The sequence below is a fragment of the Neolamprologus multifasciatus genome, chromosome 10, assembly GCF_963576455.1.
Source record: "Neolamprologus multifasciatus chromosome 10, fNeoMul1.2, whole genome shotgun sequence".
Lineage (NCBI taxonomy): Eukaryota > Metazoa > Chordata > Actinopteri > Cichliformes > Cichlidae > Neolamprologus > Neolamprologus multifasciatus.
The window spans coordinates 20,349,869-20,376,989 of NC_140448.1; the positions used below are offsets into that span (position 1 = coordinate 20,349,869).

Sequence of the window (27,121 nt, forward strand, 5' to 3'; positions counted from 1 at the left end):
TGGTTAGTCTGTCTGGAGCTTGAAGTCCCAAAGGACTTTAACTCTGCTATTCTTACCCACTTTTGGTGGTGTGTTTCGTTGGGATTTGGGGACTTCCAACCCGCAGATGTTCCTTTTCACTGTCCCAGCTACTTTGTTACACCTGTCAGTGTTTGCTGTCCCAGTACACAGCCTGGAACTTGTGTCCTGTCTACTCCTGTCTCCGTGTACTGAGGGCCTGTTTTTGTTCTGCCATGATCAGAACCTAAGAGCTGTTCATCAAGCAGCCTTTTTTATCCACAGGCAGTTTAAAAAATAATAATAATAAAATAATTTAATAAGAAGAAAAGCAGAGACAGCTCACTACAGATAAACTAAGAGACATGAGCACACAAAGCATTGCTTTGTTCTGCACTAGTAATGAGGGATTTTAAAACAACAAAATCATCAGTAATATTTACAACACCTGAGTGTTTCCTACGATAAAAAATCACAAATGGACACTAATACGTATAAAAAACAGTGTACTGTTAAAATACAGTACACTTTTATTCTTGTTTCTACAAATACTCAAGTTTGTAATAGGATATAATGATCTTCTTTTATCGTTCTACCAAGTACTTGGCTTTTTTTAAGCTCCTTCGCTATAACAAGAAAAGAATGAAGCTGATCCTTTCATCCAAGATGCTTTATCAACTTCCCCTTTATCATCAGATGAGCAAGTGCTTCTTTACTGATTATTGAAGCCTCTTCTATCCTGTCCAGCTTGCCATTTAATATCAGACTTTATAAATCAAAAGCAAACATTCTGAGAAAAGATTTGAATTGATAATTTTGTCAGTTTATATAGTTTTTTGTGTCATATTTCATTTTACAAACTAAATATGTTGCTTGGTGAGTCTGGATTTTGGGCATCTCAATAACTGCCTCAAGACAGACCTTCTGACAATGACAAGTGTCTCCCAGCTATCCACCGTTGCCTAAACGTATTTCATAACACTAAGTTTCTAAAACAATGATAGGTTCATACAGCATAAAATGACTGATGCCAAATGTTATGTGGCTAACTGCTTTGACAAAGGGCCATATTCGAAACCCTTCTGTATGAGAACAGAATTGCTTGGATAGACCTTTTACATGAAAGTGTCTCTGTGGGATAAACGCAGCTGCAGCTATGATAAATAACAGTTCTGTCTGATACAGGTGTGCCAGTGTGCGAGCACTGAATAGTCAATTGTATTGTGAAGCAAATGTCGATAATTAGCCCACCTAAATGAAGCATGCACACAAGGTTTATCAGATGCAGCTGCTCATTATATGTCCTTAAGCAGATTTTTAGGTTATGCTTCATTGTTTTAATGTACAAAGTAATTTCTAGGGAATGGAAAAAAAGATATCTGACTGGACATGAGCCTGCAGACATACAGGAAGGACACTCGGTGACCTCATTACTGTTACTCACCCACACCCATTTTCATTATTCCCATCTTCTTTACTAATTTCACTTGTTTATAGCCACCAATCTTTCTCCGTTCGCATAATTACTTGGTTCAAAATCGATGAACTCCTCTTGCCCTAATGATTGGAACGTCACCAGGAGTGGTAACACACCCAAGGGCCTAAAAGCAAGCATGCAGATAAGCAGTTGCTTAGTAAGAAGCGTGTAATTGCTATGCAGACCAAAACAAATGGTCCAGCAAGGCCTATTTATTCTTCAGTTATGGATTTGACTTATTGGGATGCAAAGGACATCTCTGAAATACAGAGATGAAATTAAAGTGTGCAAATATGTTGAGTGGGTAGAAACTGATAGCATGTATTGCATCAGTAAACAGCACAAGCCACTTACAGTTTATCGTAGAAACCTACAGAAGTGCTGTAAAAGAACTTTAAATGAACTCTTCACAAACACCTTTGAATTTTCTCCTTTTCATTCCTTATTGGACTCGATCCTTTTCTTCTAGAAGTGCTTCAGCTGACAAAATCCCACAAATAAGTGTAGCACCAAGTGCAGAGCTATAAAGCTGTGTAGAGCTTGCACAATAACCACAAGCAAGCGGCTGTAAGTAGTGGCCCTGATAACTATGCTGACTAATTTGTGTGTATCACTACACAGTGCCACTCTCTGTCTATGTGTCTTCACATACAGCACTTTGCTGCCCTTTCTTTGGAGCTTTGGACTCAACATTCAGGTGTTGCTATTTGGAACCGGTATAAAAGTTAAGAAGCTATGAAAAACAGTTAAAAAATCACCTTTAAACTCTGTCTGTCTTTGTTAGAAAAGGTATGTTCAGCTGGGGACAGCCTAGCTGTTCCCTCTTTTTACCTTACATAATATTTAATCCTGTCATCAGTCATGTCCTTTCCTGCCTTTTTGACCCAAACTGAGTGGATAAATGTGTAGCCATGCATGAAGACAAAGGGCAGAGTCTTTACTGAAGAACAACAAAAAAGAAAAAAAAGAAAGAAGGAAAACGTCAGACTACGTCAAGGGAGTATTTCTGTTTGTGTTAGCCAAAATTAGCAAAGTGAAGTTCAAAAGGTGTACTGTGAATGGAGAGATGAAAGACAAAACCCTTTAATGTTATCCTTAAAATGTTATGAGGCCTTACCAATAGAAAAAGTCAAAGAGATCAATTGATTGTTACTTTTTAATGCATCAAGAAAAACATAAATGTTTTTGCTCTTTTTCTATTTTTATTTCTTCCCCTTACCTGAAACCCATCAAGTGATTTTTATAGACAGACTCCTCCAGTGAAACTAAAAGTCGTTTTGACAAATCCTGACTGTGTGGGAGGTGCTGTGCTAAATATGCACAAACACTGGGATTTTGAAATCATAAATAAGAAAAAAGGTGTCTGCATGCCAGGGCTCATGTTATAAAGCCCTCAGCATGTCATGAGAAGTAAAACAGTCAAAAATGTCACTCTGACACTGTCACAGTCTGACAAAGAGACTCAAATGTACTGTAGATATCAAGCTGGGAGACGATTAACTGTGTATTTGAAAATGTAACACATGCACCACAGAGGTACGATTTAAATTACGTGATTTTTTCCCCCTTGGTTTTGAAAGGGGTTTCTGTCTACACTGTAAGTTAAAAATACATGTAGAACGAAACAGTAGAAAAAGTGAGGCTGAGGGTGGCAAGAAGAGGACAAGTCACTATTCATTGGATGCTGGTAAGATGATGGAAAAATGTTGCTTTTTCAGAATGTGTTCCTATTTTCGTCTCAGAACACTCTTAAGGCCACTGACCAAAATGGTCCATCCTCAGAGCACTCAGTCAGGTCGAAACAAGTGTAAAGATCACAGAGGAAGATTCTTTTTGAAAATGTCTAATGTATATATTACTTCATGTATAATTTGGTTCCATCACACAGCATTCAGACTGACAAAACACACTTCTTTTTTTTTTTTTGACACTTGACGCCTCACCGATTCTAGGAGCTTTTCTGCTTTTTGCCTTTCTCTATTTCAAGAAGCTTTCCAGTGAGTGGGCAGCACCAAGTCCCCGAAGATTTAATGAAATTTCTTTTTTTGTGAGACAATTTTTCAAATGTCAAAAACAGACGGTTCAGGGAAAGGCAGGTCTGTCAGTCTGGCTTGTGAAATGGTGACTGATGTTGACCGCCATATCAAAATGTTCTATTTATTGATTTTATTTATTTATTTATTGAGCAGAAAAATATAGCTGCTGCTTTTATTATATTAGTTCATTTACTTTCTTCCTCTCTACAACCTCTTCTCCAGGTTTTTTTTTTTTGTGCTTTTCCATCACATCTCAGTAAGTTAGGGTGCTATAAGAGGATATAGGATTAGGTAAGATAAGGCTTTTCACACCATGTATATATATAGATATATAGATATATATATATAGATATAGATATATATATATAGATATATATATAGATATAGATAGATATAGATAGATAGATAGATATATAGATAGATATAGGTAGATATAGATAGATAGATAGATAGATAGATAGATAGATAGATAGATAGATAGATAGATAGATAGATAGATAGATAGATAGATAGATAGATAGATAGATAGATAGATAGATAGATAGACCTCCAGTGGTTCAGTGCAAGGCACATGGCATTTTATGTCAGGACAGGATGAAAATAGAAAGAAGGCCAGGAGCTGGACAGACTGAGGCACAATGAGTCAGTCTGATAACACAGACGGACTGAATCAGTGGGCTGAAAGCAGAAGGCAGTTTGCGGAAGTAAGTGTGTGTGTGTGTGTGTGTGTGTGTGTGTGTGTGTGTGTGTGTGTGTGTGTGTGTGTGTGTGTGTCTGCTGCAGTTTTTCAGAGGGGAGGGAAATGAGAGGACATCAGAGAGATGATGTTCTTGGGTTTTAGGGGTTAGCTGCAGGTGGGGAACACCAGTCCTGCAGGTCCCTGCGGATGTCTTTAAACTGTTCTTCAACCCCAAACACATGCTGAAAATAACTCCTCTCCCTTTATTCCAATTAGATTCATTCTCTCCCTCTTTTTCTGAAGCCATCTGTTTTCTGTCCAGTTTTACTTCCCGACTACAATATGCAAAAATGTGTCTTTTAGCTTTTACATTACATTACAGCTGATTTTAATTTGTGATGTTAAATGTAGAAATGTTAGCATGTTAGAAATAAACACCATCGGCATCCTAACTGATCAAACTGGCTGGGATACTAGTGACCAACCTCCTCACTGCAAATTTATCTTACGTTTGTCTTATGATTTATCTTGTCACAGGAATTCTGAAAGAAATGGTTGCCAAGCTCTGACGAGGGGAGAGGAGAAGAGAGAACCTTGGGCAGCACTTAAATTTCCGCAACTTAACACTGCCCTCCTGTGGTATATCTAGTGAAGAAGAACAGATCGAGCTTAGTCACAGGGAATAGTAAGTATTACACTGAATCGGTCCAGGATTTTTCAATAATATAATATATTACGCAGACCCAGGACACGCTGGAGAGATTATATCTCTCGGCTGGCCTGGGCTATGTACTACAAAGCGACAACCAACAAATTAAGTAGCTACTTACATCATATTTTAAGGCATGTTTACTTAAACATGTTGCTGAATATACAAGCACAGGATAATCAGTTATAACCACAAAATGATAAATATCACATCTAAGCTACATTCACATGACTGGAGCTACTCATTCTGAATCTGAGGGCGACATGTGGGAATGGGGTTACAGCTGCAGAAAAGTTTCTATGCAGGTGTAAAATGTATTCAACATTCAAACAGATACTAGATGGTAGATAACACAAACACTGAAAGTGGCACAGAAAAGGCTGGAATTTTGTCATTTTGTTTAAATAATTGGGGTCAACCATCCAAAAGCAACAGACCGTGCACAAGAGAGGTGAAGAAGAGAGTGCAGGGTGGAGTGTGTGGAGATTAGTGTCAGGGGTGATTTCTGACAGAAGGACAACAGCAAGAGGGAAAGGAATGTTTTACAAGATAGCAGTGAGGCCCGCTGTGATATATGGTTTGAAGATGGTAACACCTACAAAAAAAAAGAAGGCAGAGCTGCTAATATGCTAAGATTTTTAATGGGAGTGACCAAAATGGACATGAGTACATCAGAGGGAAAGCTCAGGTTGAGCTGTTTGGAGACAAAGTTAAAGAGGCAAGGCTGAGATGGTCTGGACATGTGCACTGGAGTGAAAGCAGATGTAATGGAAAACATGTAGCAGCCAGGTTTATGGATGTAAATGTGAAGGAGGGTTAGTTTGAAAGTGGAGGATGCTAAAGAAAAGGTGAGATGGAGGCAGATGGTCTGCTGTGGCGATCCCTAAAGCGAGCAGCTGAAAGAAGAAGAGAAAGTTATGCCCTGTGTGGAGAAAGGATGAACTCATTCAGTGTATAGCAATGTTTTTATATTCCGAGTAATCAAATGAAACTAGTTAACTGAAAACAAACACGGTTTGGAAAAGTAACTAAAACTACACTGCGCAGATATAAAACAAACGTTTAAAAAAGTGTTTTCAGCCTTGTTCTAGGTCGTGGATATCAAACTCATTTTACATGATGGGCCACATGCAGCCCATTTTAATCTTAAGAGGACCAGAAAAGTGAAACTTTCCTTTCTGTCACTGTATAGAAATTTCTTTGCATATTTAATCTTAGAGATATCTTAGTTAAAGAAAAGCAAGTGCAACTGCTACAGCAGCTTGTTTTTCTACACAATGAAGAAATGCTGACGTACAAAATGAAAGAAATCTGTCAGCAAAACCCGTTGGACTTAAATTAAGAAATAAATATGTACAATTACATTTTTCTTTTTACTGTGGACACATTGAAAAAAAGTCTATATTATATAGTGAAAAAATTGATTTTCTGTAATGTAATTTTTGATCTATTACTTAATTACTTTAGTGTAGTATGGCTGTGGGAGAGGCCTATCAGCATGAAAAGCTGTAAGACCTACAGTTAAAAGTCACATTTTCTAAAGCACTCCAGCGGGCAGGATTGCAGTCTTTTCTTTTGGCCGATTCTGGCCCTTGGGCCTTATGTTTGACACCCCTGTTCCAGATATTACATCCATTCCAGATATTAGAATCTAACAAATACCCCCATGCTGTGATAAAACGAGTAAAAAAAGTTATTACTTAAATGATAATTAAAAACTACAAAAAAATACAATGAAATTAATCATTTGCACAATAAAACAATAACTGCAACAGGGAAACTACTTTAAAAAGGGTGAAAAGTTTGCAGAATAAAACACAAACACGGGCTACAGATGGACAGATCTATGGTAAGCGTGCCGCTCTATGTTCATATTCTACGTTCCTCCTCCCGGAAGTCAGCCTCTGCCTCTCACGCTCCCTCCTTCCCAAGCAGCGCGAAAACTGCAGTTACACGTCCGAGTTGCACGGGGGTAAAAATTGTCTGTTGTGAGTTGAATTCACGTCGTATCTGTGGCTGTACACTACTGTTGCGAGCGAAATTAAGCCCTGTTTCACGCTGCTGTGGATCAGTGTGGCGCTAGCTGCTAAAAACACTACGACGTAGCATGAAAGCTAGCCTCCTGAGTTAACCAACACTTAGTAAGTACTTTGTTCTGCCAGCTTTCCAGATATACCCAATATACTGAACGTCGGGTACATGTTACTAAGATAGCTACTTTATTTAAATATATCCTAAAATAATATTTATTACAGTTTATTGAACGCCGAAGCACCTTTGAAATAATTAATCACCACTAACTCTGTAGTTAAGCTTTATTATAGTCTATTGTTGAAGAAATTAATTGGCATAACAGGTAAAGATTCCAGTTTTCAGCTCAGGTCTTTTTAAGTCATCAAATATTATAGCGGAAGGTTTGTTTTGCTGAAAGACTTGTCAGTGTAGGTTAGTGGTTACACAGCACAAACTGATAACAGTTGAAAACAACGAACGCTGCAGCGAGCACGTCATCTGATGTTAGTTATTCTTTTGATAAGACCTGTTTGTTAATGTGGCTACTGCCAATAAGAAACCAATAACCTGTCACTCCTACTATATTTTGTTGACTCACAGGGAAGAGAATCCCTGTGTGTCTTATTTTCATCACCTCTCCTTCTTTTCTTTTTCAGAAAGCAAAAATGTCAAAGATCGACAAGATGAGCATCCTGGGGGTGAGGAGCTTTGGGATTGAGGATAAAGACAAACAAGTCATCTCTTTCTTCACTCCTCTCACTGTTCTGGTCGGACCCAATGGAGCGGGGAAAACAGTACGAAAGCATTTCTGACAAAAGCAATACTTGACTTTTTGAAACATGACAGTGAACACAAGGGTCGACATAGCACTTTTTGTATTTTCCAAAGGCTTACAGGAAAAGTTGAAGAATAATATTCCAGAATGATAAATGCTGTTGTCATGTATTCATTTCTTTTTGATGCTTTCAGACTATTATTGAATGCCTAAAGTATGCAACATCTGGAGAACTTCCCCCTGGATCTAAAGGAGGTGCATTTGTTCATGATCCAAAGGTTTGTTTGTGTTGAACTAAAAGTACATTTCTCTATTTCTGACTGCAGTGGTACGCTTAAGACTCATAATGTGTGGCATGCATCTGAAATTACTTTTTGCAACAGATTTGTATTTGTAATATTTTATATGTTTTAAATGCAAATTTAATACTAGAAAACATAAGACGGGGATGAAGTGTGTGAAAAAGCCTGATTTGAAAATGACAATAAAACTCCTAACTGCTTGGTGCTAAATATCTTTATCAGGTTTAGTTTGTCTTCATACCTTAAGAATTGCTATGATTTCTCAAATTTAGCATTTTCTGAACATGTTAAAATTCAGTCTTAGCCTTTACATCTTCTTCAGGTCCTTGTCAGATGATTTTTACACCTTTATTCACGTATAACGATGTTCATATGATTCCAGGATGCCCATGAGACGGACGTGCGTGCTCAAATTCGCCTCTTATTCTCAGATGTCAATGGAGAGAAAGTGACCATCCAGCGCTCTATGTCATGCACTCAGAAGGCAAAAAGCTACACCTTCAAAAGCTTAGAGCAGGTCATTACCAGATGGAAGTAAGTCAAAATCGCATGTTTCTTATGTAAAGTTTTGTTTAAAGATTAAAAAAAAAGAGAAATATCTGTGGATTGTATACTAAGGTTTCCTGACCTTTTTCTTATGCGACTGTCTATTATAATTCATCCAGAGATGGTGAGAGAGTCAGCTTGTCTTCTAAGTGTGGTGAGCTGGACCGGGAGATGATTTCTGCATTGGGTGTGTCGAAGCCTGTCCTAAATCATGTCATCTTCTGCCACCAAGAAGAGTCTAACTGGCCCCTTAGTGAGGGAAAAGCACTCAAAGACAAATTTGACTCCATTTTTGCTGCAACCAAGTAAATGGACTACACAAGTGTTGCATTACCCAGTTTTAGTCTAAAATGAATTTCTGTTAATGTCAATTTCTCTCTCCTGATCAGGTATATCAAAGCTCTAGAGACAATGCGTCAGCTGCGTCTCAAACAGAGTCAGACAGTCAAAGAGTGTCAGGTGGAGCTGCGCTACCTGAAGCAGAACAAGGAGAAGGCCCAGCAAATTCGAGAAACTGTGGAAACCAAGGAAGCCCAACTAATGGCCTCAAAAGACAGCGTCCAGCAGATAGAGAACCAGATTGAGCCGCTTGAGGTGGGCTGGTGTATGTGTGTTTTGTGTATTTATTTATTTGTTGGCTGCATATCCATGAGGCCAAGCTTCCATCTCATCACATCCCAAAGGTGCTCTGTTGGGTTGAGATCTGATGACGGTGGAGGCCATTTGACTGCACTAAATCATTGCCATGTTCAGTAAGCCAGTTTGAGAAGATCTGAGCTTTGTGACAGTGTGTTTTATCCTGCTGGAAGCAGCCATCAGAAGATGGGCACGCTGTGGTCATAAAAGGATGGATATGATCAGCACTCAGAGAGGCGGTGGTGTTTAAACGATGCTCAATTGTTACAATGGAGTCCAAAGTGTGCCAAGAAAAGCTTTCAAGTGGTTATTTAAGTTATTGTTGTCTTCCTATCAGCTGGAAGCAATCCAGTCATTCTCCTCTGTCCGCTTACATCAAAAGGCATTTTCAGCCAGAGAACTGCCAATCTCTGGATATTTTCTCTTTTTCAGACCATCATCATCACCTTTCTTCTCCATTCTGAAGCTCAGTTTAAATTTTACCAGGCTGTTTTGACTGTGTCTGCAATGAATGTGTCTAAGTCTAAATGCATTGCTGCTATGTGATTTGCTGGTTACATACTTGTGTCACTGAGCAGTGCAAGAGGTTTACCTAATGAAGTGTATGTATACATGCATACATATTGTGGTGTAAGCAGATTTCAAACCTTGCAAGTATTTCTTCTTGAGTGGAAGAAGTTGAGTTGAGGTTTTTTTTTTTTAATCCTGTGTCAAAGCATATGGGTGCAATGAGCACCTTGGAAGGGGATAAAATATATAAAATAACTTAAATATCTTATTCTTATTAAATCAACTGACCAAATATATTTTTTATATTTCACTGCAAATACCTCCCTGTAGGAGTCTGTCACAAGTTTATTGTATTTCACTGCAAATGAACAACCAGTAATGCTTTGAGTAACTTCATTCACTGAATCGGCTGAATAAAGCTTATAGCACAATAATATTTAAGGTATAATGGTAATTGTCCTGTTTTCTCTTTTTTTTTAATATTTCTTTTTCAGAATCGACTGATGGATATTGACCTTAAACTCGGGAAAGTGATGAAGCTAGATAATGAGATCAAGGCTTTAGACAGCAGGAAGAAACAGATGGAAGAGGACAATAAGGAGCTGGAGGAAACAATGGAGCAGGTAATTTGATAATATACGTAGTATATATATTTTTATTTTATTTTCTGATGAAAAACCTAAAGCAGAAGAACAATTAGGAATGACAACTTTTCGTAAAGGAGGAATGCTGGGATGAAAAAGACTGAAAAATTAAGTATGAGACAACTAATAAAATGCATGATCAAAGTTAATGAGGTTGTATTATTAATGTTTTTCTCCCTTATAATAGGCTTAATTATATTTATGTATTTATGTAAATATGCCAGACTTGGCCACACAGGCTAATTTTCTTCTGCAGGAAAAGCTTAGCAGTTGCCTCATTGTACTCTAGAGTCCACTTTGTATGATGTGTCATTATCTTCAGTGAGGAACTAATAAAAAATAAAAAAAGCTACAGAGGGTGAATGAGATTGTTTAACTTAACAATGAGCCAGTTAATCTTTGGCTAGCATGACTACTCTATCTTTTCACTTCTCTGTTTGTTGGGTGATGGGATCTATTCCCATAGTTAACAGTATCAGGACTTTGAACTATATGGAACCAGAGCAATTGGGGCAGATTTATGACTGTGAAAGACCAAATTTATTACCACTATATACTGTTTTTATTTTAAAGCATTTATAAAAGCAGGTCCAAATGTCTATATTAATTGCACTCGGTGAGCCACTCTGAAACCAGTTTACTGTGTGTGGCAGGTGTTTCAGGGTTCAGATGAGGAGCTGCAAGAGATTTACCAGAACCACCAGAGGACAGTGAGGGAGAAGGAGCGAAGGCTGACCGAGTGCCAGAAGGAGCTGGAGAGAGCTGGCAGAGAGTGTCAGAGACTCAACAGAATCAAAGCTGAACTTCTGGTTGAACAAGGTACCCACAGCTGTACACCTGGTGCTACCAGGGTAGCTAAACATCTGTACCTGAATGTGAAAGCACACGCACAATTGAATATATTCCAGCATTCTGGCAGAATATCACACTCAATCCTAAATAAATGATTAACCTCAAAATATTCGTATTATTAAGGCTATTTTTTTCAGCATAAACTTTATTTTTCTTTAGTACAGGTCTAGCTTCTTACACCTATTTTGCTTTTGTTTTTCCTTCTTCCCAGGTCGTCTACAGTTGGAAGCTGACCGCCATACACAAAACATCAGGAACCGTGACACTCAGGTAATGGGGGCACAGTCGCAGTTGTTCTAATGGAGGCTTTAAATGAATATAATCAAGTGACAGAGACTAGGAAAATTTCATCACAGCAGTGTCAAGCAAATGTTAGGTTGTTCCTTGAACAAATCACACATGTTGGTATATTTTTCCTCCCTTTTCCTCCCCTTTCCCACACAGGTTCGCTCTCTGTCAACCTATCTGGAGATGGAGGGCTATGACCGACCACCCTTCACTGCTCTTCAGCTTGAGAGCTTTCATTGTCACGTAACGCAGAGACTGGAGCAGGAAAAAGGGACACTTAGCCAAGTTATGGTAAGAAATTCTCAGTTGAAATAAAAAACCAAGAGTTTTCCTGAATTCATGTTATTTACAAACAGAGTTAAAAAACAAAATGGACGAGAATTCTTTTAAATATTTTCATTTTTTTCATTTCTGGTTAATGCTGTTAAGCAGTGCTATTGTTTTCTCTCTGTCTGATCATCTGCAGAGACTCTTAATACATAAATATATCTTTATTATTCACTAGTGTCTTAGAAGGTTTTTCCATAAAACATTCAGTAATATAGACAGAAACTGTTAAGACGATGTTGGCATTTCATGTGCAGTTTTCTCTTTTGTGAAAGACTTTAACTACTGAACACAAGAAGCCACTGAAAATTCCACTCTTACTATATTCACAGAAGTTTTACATCAGTCGTGAATTTTGGACTGTGCAATTACAAATAAATATGCAGGTCATGTTCATGGTGCCTTATTCCTATGTTTGCTTTTGTGTCATAAGGTCGATCTGCAGGAAAAGGAGCAGCAGAAGCAGCAGTCTATTGATGAAATGAGGGATAAGAAAACTGGCCTGGAGAGAACAGTGGAGCTGAAGAGAGACATGCAGGGAAAGAAGCAGCAAGAACTGAGGAGTGTCAGAGCAGAGCTGCAGAGGCTGGAGGGTTCGTCTACTCGACTGCAGGAACTGGAAAATGAATTGGCTAAAGTGGTGAGAGTATTTGGTTTTGCTGTGAATTTTAACAGGTGGTTGTTGTTGTTTTTTTTTTGGTTAATTTGCAGAATTCCATATTAAGGATTACACTTTGTTTGGGACACACAGAAGATGTGAACCTACACACAGTGTTCTGGAAAATGATGTTGGTGCCCTCCCTACACATTCCCTCAAAAATGTTTTTAATTTGTAGCATGTTAGACTCTTTATTCACACCAGACAAAGAAGTAGCAATGCTCAGGTTGTAACTTGATGTTTTGTCAGTAATGGTGATAACACTCGAATAGGGCTGGGCCATATCATACCGTTCATGGTAATACCGGTATAATGTTGGGCAATGATAAGAAAATGAAATATCGCGATAGAATATGGGTAAAACGCGCATGCGCAGTGCCTTTGTTTTCATACGCACATGGCGGAAAAAGCATTTCGGCGACGGAGAATGAGAAGGGCGAAAGCGGATCATTGAATGAAACGGATGAACCAGAACTGGTTTGTAAAAATGCTGCAACTTCAGTGGTGTGGAACTGGTTTAGCTTTCGTCCGTCAGATATACAACAAAGCACTATTTTTGGTAGAGCATGCCAGCGGGCCGTCGTTATTACCGTGTTTTTTGGAAAATACGGCACACTTAAAATTAATCCTTTGATTTTTCTGAAAATTGACAGTGCCCCTTATAATCCCGTGAGCCTTATGTATGAATTCTGGTTGTGTTTACTGACCTCGAAACAATTTTATGTCATACACGGCGCTCGAAAATCTTGTCAAATGTTTTAGTACGACTTTGCTAAGCTACGAAGCCACACCACTTGATGGATTGTCGGAGCATTACGGCTATCGTAGGCAGGAGCCTCGCGGAGTGATACGTACTGTGCTTCAACATAATATTACCGTATTGTGTGTGCATAACCTCTTTTTAAGTTTTGTGGATATTCTACATGGTTATGCTGAGGATATGTCAGCCAGTTTCCACTGGAAATGCCTTTTGGTTAAACTGTCAGCAATGATTTTGCATTTGCACTGTAAAATTTTTATATAACTTTAATGCACATAAAAAACAGCTGCTTGTTTAAGTAAAAATATATTGATGGGGTTTTTTTTGTTTTTTTTTGCACTAATAAAGTTGTGGAGTCGTAAAGTATTTTGTCTAGTGTCAATTATATCGTCAGTTATATCGTTATCGATATAAAATGTATATAGTGATAAATATTTTTGGTCATATCGCCCTGCTCTACACTCGAATAACAGATAACAGAGAGGACACACAGAAGGGGAGTAAGACAGAGAGATATACATTTCCTGAGCTTTCTCGAAGAGATTGTTTGCATAATGTTCCGAATTTTTTTTGTCAAACAGTTGTGCATTATTCCTACAATTTGTTATTATCATTTTTTGAATGAAGTTTTAAAATTTTTGCCATAGAAAGTTTAGCTGGAACTATACTGCTGACACACTGTGTTCTTTTGTTGTATAATTGATGCCATTTTTTTCAATGTTTGTTTTCCTGTTCAGGAGCGTGAGCTGCAGAGTGCAATCCAGAACTCCAACGTGGAAGAGCTGAAGGCTGAGGTTTCAGAGCTCCAGAGAGAAAAAGCTGAACTTGACCGCAAACAGAGACGGCTAGATCAAGAGATGGAGACGCTCAACACACACATGACTGCACGCACGCAGATGGACATGCTGAAAAAGGATAAGGTAATGTGTGATCTACAGTTAAAGAAAAAGAGTCAATGTTGATTACTGCAGCCTTTCTTAGAGTTGACCCCCTCGAAGGTGATGTTAAAAAATGTTGCAGAAACTCACCCAACTTTACTGTAGTGGTAGTAAAACCAAGTAACCCTGCATGGTAATCTAACCTTCGTTCTCTGTGCTTTTCATCTTCCCTTCTTCGTCTTTCCCTTTTATGCCAGCTGCCCCATCATGTTTCCTTTCTCTGTAGACTATCATTTCTCCGTTTGCTCTTTTAATCTTCTAGGGCGAAAAGGAGGAGCAGGTACGCAAGATCAAGTCCCGTCACAGTGAGGATCTGGTGTCCTTACTGGGCCACTTTCCCAACAAGAGAGAGCTGGAGGACTGGATCTATTCCAAGTCCAAGGAAATTAACAGCACCAGGGACAGACTTGCAAAACTCAAGTTAGTAAAATGAATTTACGTTGAAGCACACACACAACGAAAGAAAATGCTTTTAAAATATATTTTTCTGAGGGACTGATTGGTGTTATATTGCTGTTTTTTCCTACATTTCAGTAAGGACTTGGCTTCAAGTGAGCAGAACAAAAGTCACATTTCTGCTGAGCTGCGTAAGAAGGAGCAGCAGTTAACCAGTGACGAAGAGAAGTTCTTCAATGTGTGTGGTAGTCAAGATCTAGACCAGGACCTGAGCAAACTGCAAGAAGATCTGGAGAAGATATTCAAACAAAGAGGTTAATGGCCTAAAACATTAACTAGAATTGGCACCTTGGAGTTGACAAGATCCTTAATTGCAGTGTGGACCTTAACTGTAAACTATAAAAATTCCTCTTTTTCACTAGTGCTCTGGCTGCTTGTATAGAACTTACTTTGTCATAATTACTTTCCCAATAAGTTGCTAGTTGTTATTCCTGTTTTATATAGTGGTGTTCATTGTAATAACCCAATGTAGTGTAAAAATGAGGATAAAGCAGAGTAGCTACTTATTGATTAGTCCTTGATCATCATGTCTTGTCTAAAAAAACTTTAAAAAAAACCCAAGATGGCCACAGCCAAAGTACCAGACTTATTCTTTAAAACTTGGCAGATCAGCAGGTGATGAACATGTCCATCATTAATATACATTTTATCTTTTATGTAGATAAGATGTTGCAGAGGTTGATGAGGTTCATTCTAAAGAAATACAGAATCCTTTGTGTTGCTGGGTGGATTTAACAGGTTCAGTGTGTCACTCTTTAAATGCCTCTTCTGTGCGTTTGACTACATTATAAATTAATGTAACAACATCTTTCCATCTGCGCTATAACCTCGAGTGAATCAACTTTGTTAAAATTGGTTGACATATTCAAAAGCATCACACAATCAAGAAAAGTATTTCCTATTGAATATAACTATATATGGATTCTCTGGGTATGCAGTAAGTTAACCAAGGAAGTGATTACTTGACTTTAGTGTGTATGCCCATTTTAACTAAAAGCCTAATGTATAGTGGGGTTGGTTGGCGTCTTTTCTAGTAATAATTGTCAAAGCAATTCAAATATTACACAATGATTAATAAATTTTCTCTTTCTGCACCTGTCCTGGTATAGCCATGCTAGCTGGAGCCACAGCAGTGTACACCCAATTCATCAGTCAGCTGACAGAGGACAGGGAGCCCTGCTGCCCAGTGTGCCAGCGGACGTTCCCCTCTGAGTCTGATCTGCAGGAGGTTATCAACGACATGCAGTCGAAGTTACGCCTGGTGCCGGACAAACTGAAAAATACAGAGCAGGACCTGAAGAGAAAGGAGAGAAAGAAAGATGAGATGGTGGCTCTCAAACCTGTGAGGTACTGAACCAGAGGGTCTCTGATCTGAGTTTGATTGTTTTTTTCTGCTTCTGAACTCGAGTAAAAACAAATGAAAAAACAAATGTCAGGTGATACCCTCAACAATATTAGAACTAGAAAAAATTGAAAAAATAAAGAGTAATAAAAAATAGAAGACCAGAACTGTTGTTGTTTAGCATCATAGTAATTTAAAACTCTACCATAAAACAGTGCAAAGAACAAATCCCTGATGTCTTTTCTGTAGTCACCCAGTTGTAATAAGCAACAGGCATTTAAGCAGCACTGCATATAGACTGATAAACATACACAAAATATACAGAGTTACCAATTAGCCTGTGGACAGTCTCTTGTTCTCTTTCCTTTCCAGTAGATGGAGCTAGAGTGTCATAGTTCTAAATTCTGGACACACACACACACATACACACACACACACACACACACACACACACACACACACACACACACACACACACACACACTAGTGTATTTTAAATCTCTGAGATGAACATAGTTTAGTAAGCCAACAGACACTTTTTTGTTGTTCTTGTCAGGACAACCTTTCATGTTAACTTTTATAGTGAGTGTGATGATAGTCAGAGAAACATGTATACAAAAAATTAAAACATTTCAGTGTCATATTTACAAATATTCTTATGTAAATAGTCAAGTGCTTAAATGTTTTGAGGGTTTTCAGCCCCACCTTGTGGCTGCCTGTATATTAGGTTTGCTTCTTTTGATTAATGAAGATGGAAAAACTTTTCTCAGCTGCCATCTTTCAAAGGGTGTGAATATTCTGCTACAGGGCCGTGTGACAATGTATCCAATGAGTTCATGTGAGCTGATTTTATGCGTGCATACTTAATTAATTCACCTTATATAGCTGTGATCTCTACAACCAGAGTCAGAGTCGAGCCTCTGAGTCATCTGATATGCCATTACTTTTTCTTTTGATTGTATTATCACATGAGGCAAGCCTGTCTTCAGTGACCCTGCAATGCACCAAATGTCTTGGCTGCCTGTGGTTCAAATTCAGGACATTGAAGTAGGCCAAGAGTCTCTCAAAAGGGATGTTTGTTTTTATTAGGTCTCTTTAACTTGAAAGCAATAAGATGATTAAATGCTCAGCTAAATGTAGCTAAACTCATTAGTAGGTGCAGCTTTACAGTGGAAACACTAGATAAAGTTAAATTAGTTAACTCTGACGAGTGTTTCCACTTAAGTTAGTTAAGTAGAAACACTAGTTTAAGAGGTGTCCCCTTTCAGCACATACAGTATGGCCACTGTGTGCCGTGGGACAGGATATCTTATATTATATGTTTGTTATCTCTCTCCTCTCCTCTTTTCCTTCAGAAAACAGACATTATAGACACAACAGTTTGCTTTCAAGAGTTTCACAAAGTTATCAGCAGATTGTTTTCCTAATGTTTTCAGGTGGGCTATTCCACAGTTTGGGACATAAAAGTCAAAAACTGTAGTAGCAAAGTTCTGAAAATCTATTTATGAAGATAAAATGCAGTAATCCTTTTGTTAATGTCAGTTAAATGTATGGCCAGATAGTTCAGTACATCATTGTCTTGGTAACAAATGTTATGCTGCCTGATAAGGGTGGTAAATAGCAACATGTACAGTAACGTGAGAAATGTAACTACTGTCAACTTCAATGACAACTGCCGTGTAGAACATCACAGAGTGATACTCAATCTCCGCCAAAGATGAAGAATTTCCTGTCAGTGATACGTGATTTGAGCCATTCAGGAACGTTATCTGAAAAATCTACCCAGCGACTACACAGTCTCTCTGTAGAGGCTGCCTTTATTCAAGTGAAATGACGTTAGCAACCTTATCAGAATTGTTAGTCTAAGAACACTTACCTTTTTGTGGGATGTAGTACACCTTTTTAAAGTGTTTTTGTTTTTACATGAATTCAACTTTGTCAGATAACAAAAGGTTGACTATTGGTTTATAAATTAGTATATTAACAGCCATTTCTATGACAGAGACTGATGAAAAGGTGGTTTTTCATAAGATGAATCGTGAGAACTGTGGGGGTTTAAGAGTTTTCTTTTTTCCCCGCACCCCCACCATCTGCTCAAATGCCCTTAAGGTTTATTTTGGTTTGATTTGGTTTTTTGGGGGTGGAGATTGACGTCTTTTAACTATTAATAATGTTGAATAATAATTCTGTTATGTTTTGCAGTTGTATATTATAATAACTCAAGTGTACGTGCGACATGACTCCAAAACTCTTCTTTCATAGTTATGTGACAGATATTTGAAAATGTGCCTCCAAATATGCTTGTAGACTTTAATAACAAGGTGTCAAAAGGAGACATTGTTGTACATACAGGTTTTTAATAAGTGTATTTACTTTTCATTGTCATGTCTCTCAGACAGTCCATCGTGCAGCTTCAGGAAAAGGAGCTACCGGAGTTGAAAAACCGTCTACAGACTGTGAATAGAGAAATTGAGAGGTTGAAGGGTGACGTGGAGGAGCAGGAGACTGTGCTTGGCACGCTGATGTCTGAGGAAGAAACTGCCAAGGCCTGCTTGCAGGACATTTCTCTCATGGACAGATATCTGGTATTAACCTCCTGCCTGTCATTCTGGACTTGCACTTATATCTTTCCCGATCTCTCTTTACCCAGCTTAAACCTTTGTGGGCCTTCATTTTCTCACCTTTCTTCATTCTCTTCTTTGTTTTCCTGATATTTAATTGGCTATAAATTATTCTTGTTAATTGATGTTGTTATTAGAGTTCCATTTAAGTGTCCTTTTTTGGATTTTCTTTTGCTTTTCAGATGGACCTTAAGGAGGTGGAGAGGAAAATCGCTCAGCATGCAGCAAAACTCCAAGGAGTAGACCTGACCAGAACCACACAACAAGTCAGTCAGGAGAAACAAGAAACTCAGCACAAGTTGGACACCAGTAAGATGACACAAAGCAAGCACATCCATTCACGGGGGAATTGTGTCTCTTACATTCTTAATTTTCTAACTTTTGCACTCAAATCTTTTATTTCTTTCTTTTTTTTTTTATTTAAGAATTTGGCTCAATTATCATGCTCTGGGGACCTACATAAGGAGTGTGACTGGGAGGGGGTATGAAGATATAGAAGCTGTTATTCAAGAAGGGCTGTTTATTGATTTCGCTCAAACACTAGATTACTTTTCTCACTGAAACGGCTTAAACAGTTTTACTGCTTTGATTCGTTGCTCATACTGCTAGCCATTCTTTAGCTTGTTTAAGATGTCCACGTTCAGTCAGTTGACGATGATTTAAGTGTCTGATTGGATTTATTGTTACAAACATTTATGTTCCACCTGCGATTTACTCTCATATAACTGTTCGCTTGCACCGCGTATGCATGTTGTTCATGAATAAAATGGTATGCATTGACCCCTGCCGGTCATGAGTGACCAAAGATGCTGGAAATCGTGGTGATATGGGGTCCCTGGCTGGTTTGTTGATGTGTCTCTAGTTGCTAGTTGTTTTTTCTTTCTCTTTACCTCTTTGTATATTTTCAGCTTCCAGCAAGATGGAGCTGAAACGTAAGCTGATCCAGGACCAGCAGGAACAGATACAGATGCTTAGAAGTGCAGTGAATGAGACACGAGCAGAAAAGCTCCAGCTGAGCAGTGACATGCAGAAACAGCAGCAGCTGGAGGAGCAGTGTGCCGAGTTCACCACTGAGATCCAATCCTTGACCAGAGACATCAGGGTAATTTTTTCTTTTTTTTGTTGTGCTTACATATTTTATATTCACATGAAGATTAAAATGTTTTACAGTTTATTCTCATACTCATAATACAAAAATAACAGAAATATACCATAATCATACAATCAAGTCTTATATATTCATTATATATGGCTACCAGATGTTTGGTGAACATTGTTTATTTTTAGTTGCATGGTTTCTATAAATTTTCTATGTTGTCCCTTTTTTGTGTGTGGGTTTTTTTTTTTCCTGTTCCACTTTGTGGTTTACCAGGAGGCAAAAGAACAGCTGTCCCCTCTGTCTGCCGCTCTGGAGAAGCTACAGCAGGAGAAACAAGAGTTGCTGGAGCGCAAGAGGCAGAAGCAGGAAGAAGGGCAGGAGAAGGTGGACACAGTCTCACTTTTGTCTCTTTTGGAACGTGCTTTCTCTATAATGAAAAAACAGCACAGAACTTTACATTTACGGAGCTATTACTTGTTATCGGTTTTCATTTAAAGTTTCTTTTCCATTTAATTTGCTGTGCATGTCATGTCATAGTTTTTTGTATTTTACACACACACACACACACACACACACACACACACATTAATAGATAATGACAGAGCATTATGTTTTTGTAAGACCTTTGTTCTGCCACAAATAAACTGTGAATATCTGTTCAAGTCTGAGTTCTGACTGTGTTTCTGACAGATCAGCTCCATTAAAGAGAAATTAAAGGCGATCACCACTTTGGAAAGAGACATCACTAAATATGTCGATGAGGGCAAAGATGAATACAAAGAGGTAACATGTTTGGCACTGTTGCACAAGATGCATCACAACCCCCACCCCCAGTGATTTATTCTGTGACATATATTGAATTGTAGCCTCGGAGTAAAAGGTACGCATATATTTTATATAACTTGAAACACCAACTTTTTCATTTTAACACTTTAGCATTGTTTCTTGTGAGATTAGCTGTAGAAGCTTGACTGTAAATGTGTTGATTTTATTATTTCTGAATGTGTTTAACCCTTTCATGGACCCTATCATTGCAGCAAAAAGAGTCTGAGCTCCATGAAACTAACACTCAGCTCCATGAAGCTGAGAAGCATAAGGAGAAAATTAATAAAGAAATAGGAAACATCCGTCAGGACATAGACACTCAAAAGGTACAGGACAACAGAGCAAACACTGTTTCATGTTTCGTAACTTTAAAACGAAGTTAAGAAACTTTATTTTAGATTCGCCTAACTCTAGCTACATGAGTACGGCAAGCACTTTTTAAAAGTGTAAACCTTCTTAATGAATCTTAGGTCCAGGAGCGCTGGTTACAGGACAACCTGACATTGAGAAAACGTGTTGAGGAGTTAAAAGAAGTTGTGGGTAAACGTGAGGCTCTTTTGAAGGACATGGGCGACATGCAAGTCATGCAGCTACGCAAGTAAGAGCACCACACCCATTATCAATTTTCCACATGATTGGTGAAGCAACCAAGCAATTAAAATAGTTTCAGTCTCCATCACATCAGAAATGCCACACTTGACACTTGTAAATGTTACAGAGCTGTTTGTAGTATTTTAAATTCCTTCCCTTTATCTCTTTCTGTGGTTTTCCAGAGAACGGCGTGAAGCAGAGCGCAAGCTGGAGGATTTGAAAAGAAACCGCAGTATTGCATTGGGCCGACAGAATGGCTTTGAGGAGGAGATACTGCATTATAGGTGAAACATGCAGATATGCGGCACTTACACATACAGAGCTTACTCTATACACATATGGTCATGCAGAAAATGAGGAAATAATACAAATAAGAAAACTGATTGGAAAATTGTGGAAAAACACGATATCCCAAAAGCAGCTGTCCATTCAGGTTCTGTGTAAAACAAATGAGGAGGACAAGAAGTGAATGTCCAATAGATCTTCCTTTCTGACAGACGTTGAGCTAATTCAGTAGAAATAAATGTTATCATATAATAAAAACACAGCATGATTAACCATTATTGTTGATGATTTTCGCAGCGATAACACCTCTGCTATATCTGTATATATTCTGGATTAGGCTGCTGTGAATTAGAACTTTATTTGCTTTCATTTGTAAATACTGTGTATTGTTCAGATCCATGTCAGAATATTAATACCAATACTTATGTGTACCATAGAGTGTACAGCCGAGTGTGTGAAGTCATCCTATTATGATACACCGCTGTCTGTTTGTCCAAGAGTTTCTCCTCTATGATCAGGTGTTCAGTAACCAAGGCACACAGGTACATCTTAGGACCCCAGAGGTTCTTAGCCACCAACCCATTTTTTACAGTTTCTGAGCCTGCAACATGTTATTTCCCACAATTGTAACGTCGGATTATAAGGTGCACTGTCGATTTTTGAGAAAATTAAAGGCTTTTAAGAGTGCCTTATAGTCCGAAAAATACGGTAATAACGACGGGCGGCTTGCATGTTCTACAAAGAAATGTGCTTTGGAGCTATCTGATGGACAAAAACCAAACCAGTTCCACATCACTGAAGTTGCACCATTTTTACAAACCAATTCTGGTTCATCTGTTTCATTCAACAATCTGTTTTAGCCTTTCTCATTCTCTGTATGTGTGTATGAATACAAAGGCACTGCGCATGCGCGTTTTACCCACATTCTATGGGGAATTTTCATTTTCTTGTCATTGCCTAACATTACAGCGGTATTACCTTCAACGGTATAATATTGCCCAGCCCTACTGGGAATGATCTGGCATTTGACTATAATGACATGAATGTGGTGGAGCATAACTGGACTAATATTTTGCTGTATTTAAGGGCTGTATCAAACATGAAATAATTGTAAAAATGTACTCAAAGGCAATGGAATGTTAAGCTACGTGAATTAGTCCAGCTTACAAAATCAACTTTTCAAGCATGTAATTTGACATGTGTAGGCAAACCATAAGGCACATAAACATAGTTTTAAGTGCTGTTGTGGCAATCTTGGGGTATTCTGCCACAACTTTTATCCAGAATACCGGCAAAGTTGATGTCTTCAACATACTTTTAAGGCCTGTTGTGATCTCCAACAGTTGATCTTCTTCTTGCACAGACATGCTGGATTCACCCGGTGTATTGACAAAAGGGTCGCAGATCCATTCCGTGTCAGTTCGTGGGTCTTTTGTGATTAGGAAGTAGCACTCAAACTCTTTTAAAGGCAAAGACGGGTTATCAAAGCCCTGGGTAATGTTGAGAAACTGTAACAGAAAACCATGTCATTCTCTATTATTCATGATTTATCATTAAACTAAAAGTGCAATGTGAAATTATTGCTTACAGGAAAGAGCTGCGAGAGGATCAGTATGACAAAGCTGATGAGCGCTACAGAAACAAGATGATTACAATGAGGACCACAGAACTAGTTATTAAGGACCTGGATCTCTACTACAAGGCTCTTGATCAGTAAGTTTTGTCCTAACATATGCATATATACAGCTTGTGGTTATAAACAAAAAATAGTTCTCCATACATAACATCTGATTTATGGTCTTCTTTTAAAATTCTGTAAATAGTTTTCATTTGACAGCTTTGTTGAATAAAGAAAGATTTCTACCATATTTTGTGATACTTTGCAATGTCAACAGGAAATGACAGTGTCAACTGATGCAAATTATCGCAGTTCTATCTTGTGCAGATTTTTGTGCTTTTCCCTCACGTATAAGAGGGTGTCACTTGCAGAAACATGGCTAAGCAGTTAAGTCAGCTACTTACTCAGCTTGGGAAAATGGAAGTGTATGGTGACACGTACTGAAACAGATGAGATTGATTAGTTTCAGGGTAAAACCACAGATAAATAACATGAAATGTGTGTCAGGAGTTCAGAGTTTTTGACACGTTCCCTTGTATTAGAGCAGTAACTTGTTAATGTGAGACTTGTGAGTCTTCATCAGAGATCAAGAAGTGCTATACATGCTACACAAAATATACATAATGCATATCTATAGGTGAGTCTACAATAAATATAAACAGATATACGCAATAAAAACCATAAACCTCAATTATAAATATACAAACCTCAGTTTAAAAAAAACAAAATTCATTAAATAAAAAAAAATTATAGAAGTAAATGTGTCTGTGTTTGCACAATAAAAAGCCAGGATAAAGCAAGTAAAAATAAATAGGTTTTTACAGCGTTTTCAAAATGACTGAGAGATTGGGCAGCTTTAATGTCTTCCCCCCTTTCTCACTGTCCCTCTCCCCTTCTGTTTTTCTTTTCCTTCCTCTTTCTTTCTCCCTTTCCTATCCCTCACTCATGTCTGTCCCGTCTGTAACAACTGAAAATAAAATAAATAATAAAAACAAAGGTCGATCAAATGGACCAATACGGCAATGCCATGATGATCCATTTGGCAAAATAAATCCATTGGGTATCCTTGTTGGTCTTCAGACAACAATTCTGATGGCTAAAGAACCAAATGGGACAGGCGAGAAAAAAAAAAAAAAAAAAAAGTAAATGTGTCTGTGTTTGCACAATAAAAAGCCAGGATAAAGCAAGTAAAAATAAATAGGTTTTTACAGCGTTTTCAAAATGACTGAGAGATTGGGCAGCTTTAATGTGAGAAAGCAGATTGTTTCACAGATAAACAGGCCCTATCACCTCTGCGTATTAGCCTCTCTCTAGGAATGTCCAAGAGCTGTTGGTTTGTAGACATCAGGGCTCTGGTAGGACTATACGGCTGTAAAAGTTGAGTTAAGCAGGGTGTTGTAAACTTCAGACATTACATGGAACCTTTCTTTCTGAGTTGATGTACTGTTTGCATTGTTGCAGTTTGTACAGTACTAGTAGGTCTTGTGTCAGAACTTCATTAACTAGTTAGGCCTTAATTGGACGTCTATGCATATCTGAGGGAAAAAATTCACTTGCTTCAATTTCAAACTTTGCTTAGAGAGAGGTTCATTTCCACATCAAAGTATAGTTTTATTAATATCTGCTGAGATGTGTTCTTCTTCAGTCACACTTAACATCTAGACTAAAAATTTCATTTTATAAAATGTTGGATTCATGGCTGCTGGTTAGAAAGTGCAAACCAACTTTCCATGTCTATTAATTTTTTTTTTATGTCACAAGATGGTTTAATGAAAGAAGGGGGGAAAAACCTCAATGTGACCTAGTAACATACATGACCTGTCAAAAGTTTGGACACACTTTCTCATTTAATAGATTTTCTGTAAGTTAATTACTTTCTAAATTGTAGATACATACTGAAGACACTAAATACAGTGGGGCAAAAAAGTATTTAGTCAGCCACCGATTGTGCAAGTTCCCCCACTTAAAATGATGACAGAGGTCAGTAATTTGCACCAGAGGTACACTTCAACTGTGAGAGACAGAATGTGAAAAAAAAATCCATGAATTCACATGGTAGGATTTGTAAAGAATTTATTCGTAAATCAGGGTGGAAAATAAGTATTTGGTCAACTCAAACAAGGAAAATCCCTGGCTCTCACAGACCTGTAACGTCTTCTGTAAGAAGCTTTTCTGTCCCCCACTCGTTACCTGTATGAATGGCACCTGTTTGACCTCATCATCTGTATAAAAGACACCTGTCCACAGCCTCAACCAGTCAGACTCCAAACTCCGCCATGGCCAAGACCAAAGAGCTTTCGAAGGACACCAGGAAAAGAATTGTAGACCTGCACCAGACTGGGAAGAGTGAATCTACAATAGGCAAGCAGCTTGGTGTGAAAAAATCAACTGTGGGAGCAATCATCAGAAAATGGAAGACATACAAGACCACTGATAATCTCCCTCGATCTGGGGCTCCATGCAAGATCTCATCCCGTGGGGTCAAAATGATCATGAGAACGGTGAGCAAAGATCCCAGAACCACACGGGGGGACCTGGTGAATGACCTGCAGAGAGCTGGGACCAAAGTAACAAAGGTCACCATCAGTAACACACTACAACGGCAGGGAATCAAATCCCGCAGTGCCAGACGTGTTCCGCTGCTGAAGCCAGTGCATGTCCAGGCCCGTCTGAAGTTTGCCAGAGAGCACATGGATGATACAGCAGAGGATTGGGAGAATGTCATGTGGTCAGATGAAACCAAAGTAGAACTTTTTGGTATAAACTCAACTCGTCGTGTTTGGAGGAAGAAGAATACTGAGTTGCATCCCAAGAACACCATACCTACTGTGAAGCATGGGGGTGGAAACATCATGCTATGGGGCTGTTTTTCTGCCAAGGGGGACAGGACGACTGATCCGTGTTAAGGACAGAATGAATGGGGCCAAGTATCGTGAGATTTTGAGCCAAAACCTCCTTCCATCAGTGAGAACTTGAAGATGAAATGAGGCTGGGTCTTCCAACATGACAATGATCCAAAACACACCGCCCGGGCAACAAAGGAGTGGCTCCGTAAGAAGCATTTGAATGTCCTGGAGTGGCCTAGCCAGTCTCCAGACCTCAACCCCATAGAAAATCTGTGGCGGGAGTTGAAAGTCCGTGTTGCTCGGCGACAGCCCCAAAACATCACTGCTCTTGAGAAGATCTGCATGGAGGAATGGGCCAAAATACCAGCTACTGTGTGTGCAAACCTGGTAAAGACCTATAGTAAACGTTTGACCTCTGTTATTGCCAACAAAGGTTATGTTACAAAGTATTGAGTTGTATTTTTGTTATTGACCAAATACTTATTTTCCACCCTGATTTACGAATAAATTCTTTACAAATCCTACCATGTGAATTCATGGATTTTTTTTTCACATTCTGTCTCTCACAGTTGAAGTGTACCTCTGGTGCAAATTACTGACCTCTGTCATCATTTTAAGTGGGGGAACTTGCACAATCGGTGGCTGACTAAATACTTTTTTGCCCCACTGTATATGAAGCAAGATATGGAGTCGTGTATACTGTGTACTATTCTGATTTATATTTTTACACGGCTCAAAAAATGTATACATGTGTAAATATTACCACTTTCCTGCCTGCAGGAAGAAATATTGGTAAGTTTTATGCACGTCTTCTGTCTTAAAAAGCTTTTGTAGTTTTACTGTAATGACACATCTTGTGCTTGTCTTCCTGATGAGGCTCTTTGAATTTAGGTCACCGGAACTACCGCAGAGTTTTTAGCTTCATAGCTGGAACGTCAGCAGCATTGACGGGGTGGGAAGTGATGTCAGTGTCTTCCAGTACTTTGAGTTGGTGGCCGAGTGCAGGCTGAAATCTGATACAGTTTAACTGGTATTGCATAGTGACGTTTTTATTAACTTTATCTTTATTTTTCCTTTTTTTACTGTTTTTGAAAAATCTTTATCTAAGTATTCCTTATTAACCTAAATTCATCAAAAGTTTTGGAAGAAAAATGTTTTAAAAGAATTCTAACTCAATTAAATCAACAGGGCATTGCTTACACTTTTACATTGTGTTACATTCCTGGTAATTAATTTTTGCAGTCAAACAAGGTGTTTATTTTGTTTGCCTTTCCTAGAAGCAAGCTTTAAA

At 38.4% G+C, this 27,121-nt stretch overlaps 1 protein-coding gene across 3 annotated transcripts in view; it reads left to right on the forward strand.

Moving 5' to 3' along the window:
- Positions 1-6,780: 6,780 nt before the first annotated feature.
- The window catches only part of rad50 (RAD50 homolog, double strand break repair protein), a 29,763-nt gene continuing 9,422 nt past the window's right edge, over positions 6,781-27,121 (forward strand). Inside the window, exons 1-24 of one of the 3 annotated variants that reach the window (XM_085174976.1) lie at positions 6,781-7,039; positions 7,568-7,705; positions 7,881-7,964; positions 8,371-8,522; positions 8,654-8,839; positions 8,924-9,128; positions 10,175-10,303; positions 10,978-11,143; positions 11,388-11,446; positions 11,621-11,755; positions 12,225-12,431; positions 13,947-14,129; positions 14,410-14,567; positions 14,682-14,857; positions 15,713-15,950; positions 18,341-18,530; positions 18,749-18,875; positions 19,475-19,668; positions 19,939-20,049; positions 20,356-20,448; positions 20,703-20,816; positions 20,961-21,088; positions 21,264-21,365; positions 22,957-23,079. In XM_085174976.1, coding sequence (XP_085031102.1) covers positions 7,577-7,705; positions 7,881-7,964; positions 8,371-8,522; positions 8,654-8,839; positions 8,924-9,128; positions 10,175-10,303; positions 10,978-11,143; positions 11,388-11,446; positions 11,621-11,755; positions 12,225-12,431; positions 13,947-14,129; positions 14,410-14,567; positions 14,682-14,857; positions 15,713-15,950; positions 18,341-18,530; positions 18,749-18,875; positions 19,475-19,668; positions 19,939-20,049; positions 20,356-20,448; positions 20,703-20,816; positions 20,961-21,088; positions 21,264-21,365; positions 22,957-23,079 — 3,389 coding nt within the window. In that variant the 5' untranslated portion in view covers positions 6,781-7,039; positions 7,568-7,576. The remainder of the gene's footprint in view (positions 7,040-7,567; positions 7,706-7,880; positions 7,965-8,370; positions 8,523-8,653; positions 8,840-8,923; positions 9,129-10,174; positions 10,304-10,977; positions 11,144-11,387; positions 11,447-11,620; positions 11,756-12,224; positions 12,432-13,946; positions 14,130-14,409; positions 14,568-14,681; positions 14,858-15,712; positions 15,951-18,340; positions 18,531-18,748; positions 18,876-19,474; positions 19,669-19,938; positions 20,050-20,355; positions 20,449-20,702; positions 20,817-20,960; positions 21,089-21,263; positions 21,366-22,956; positions 23,080-27,121) is intronic. The other 2 variants (XM_085174977.1, XM_085174975.1) reach the window with 2 other exon arrangements.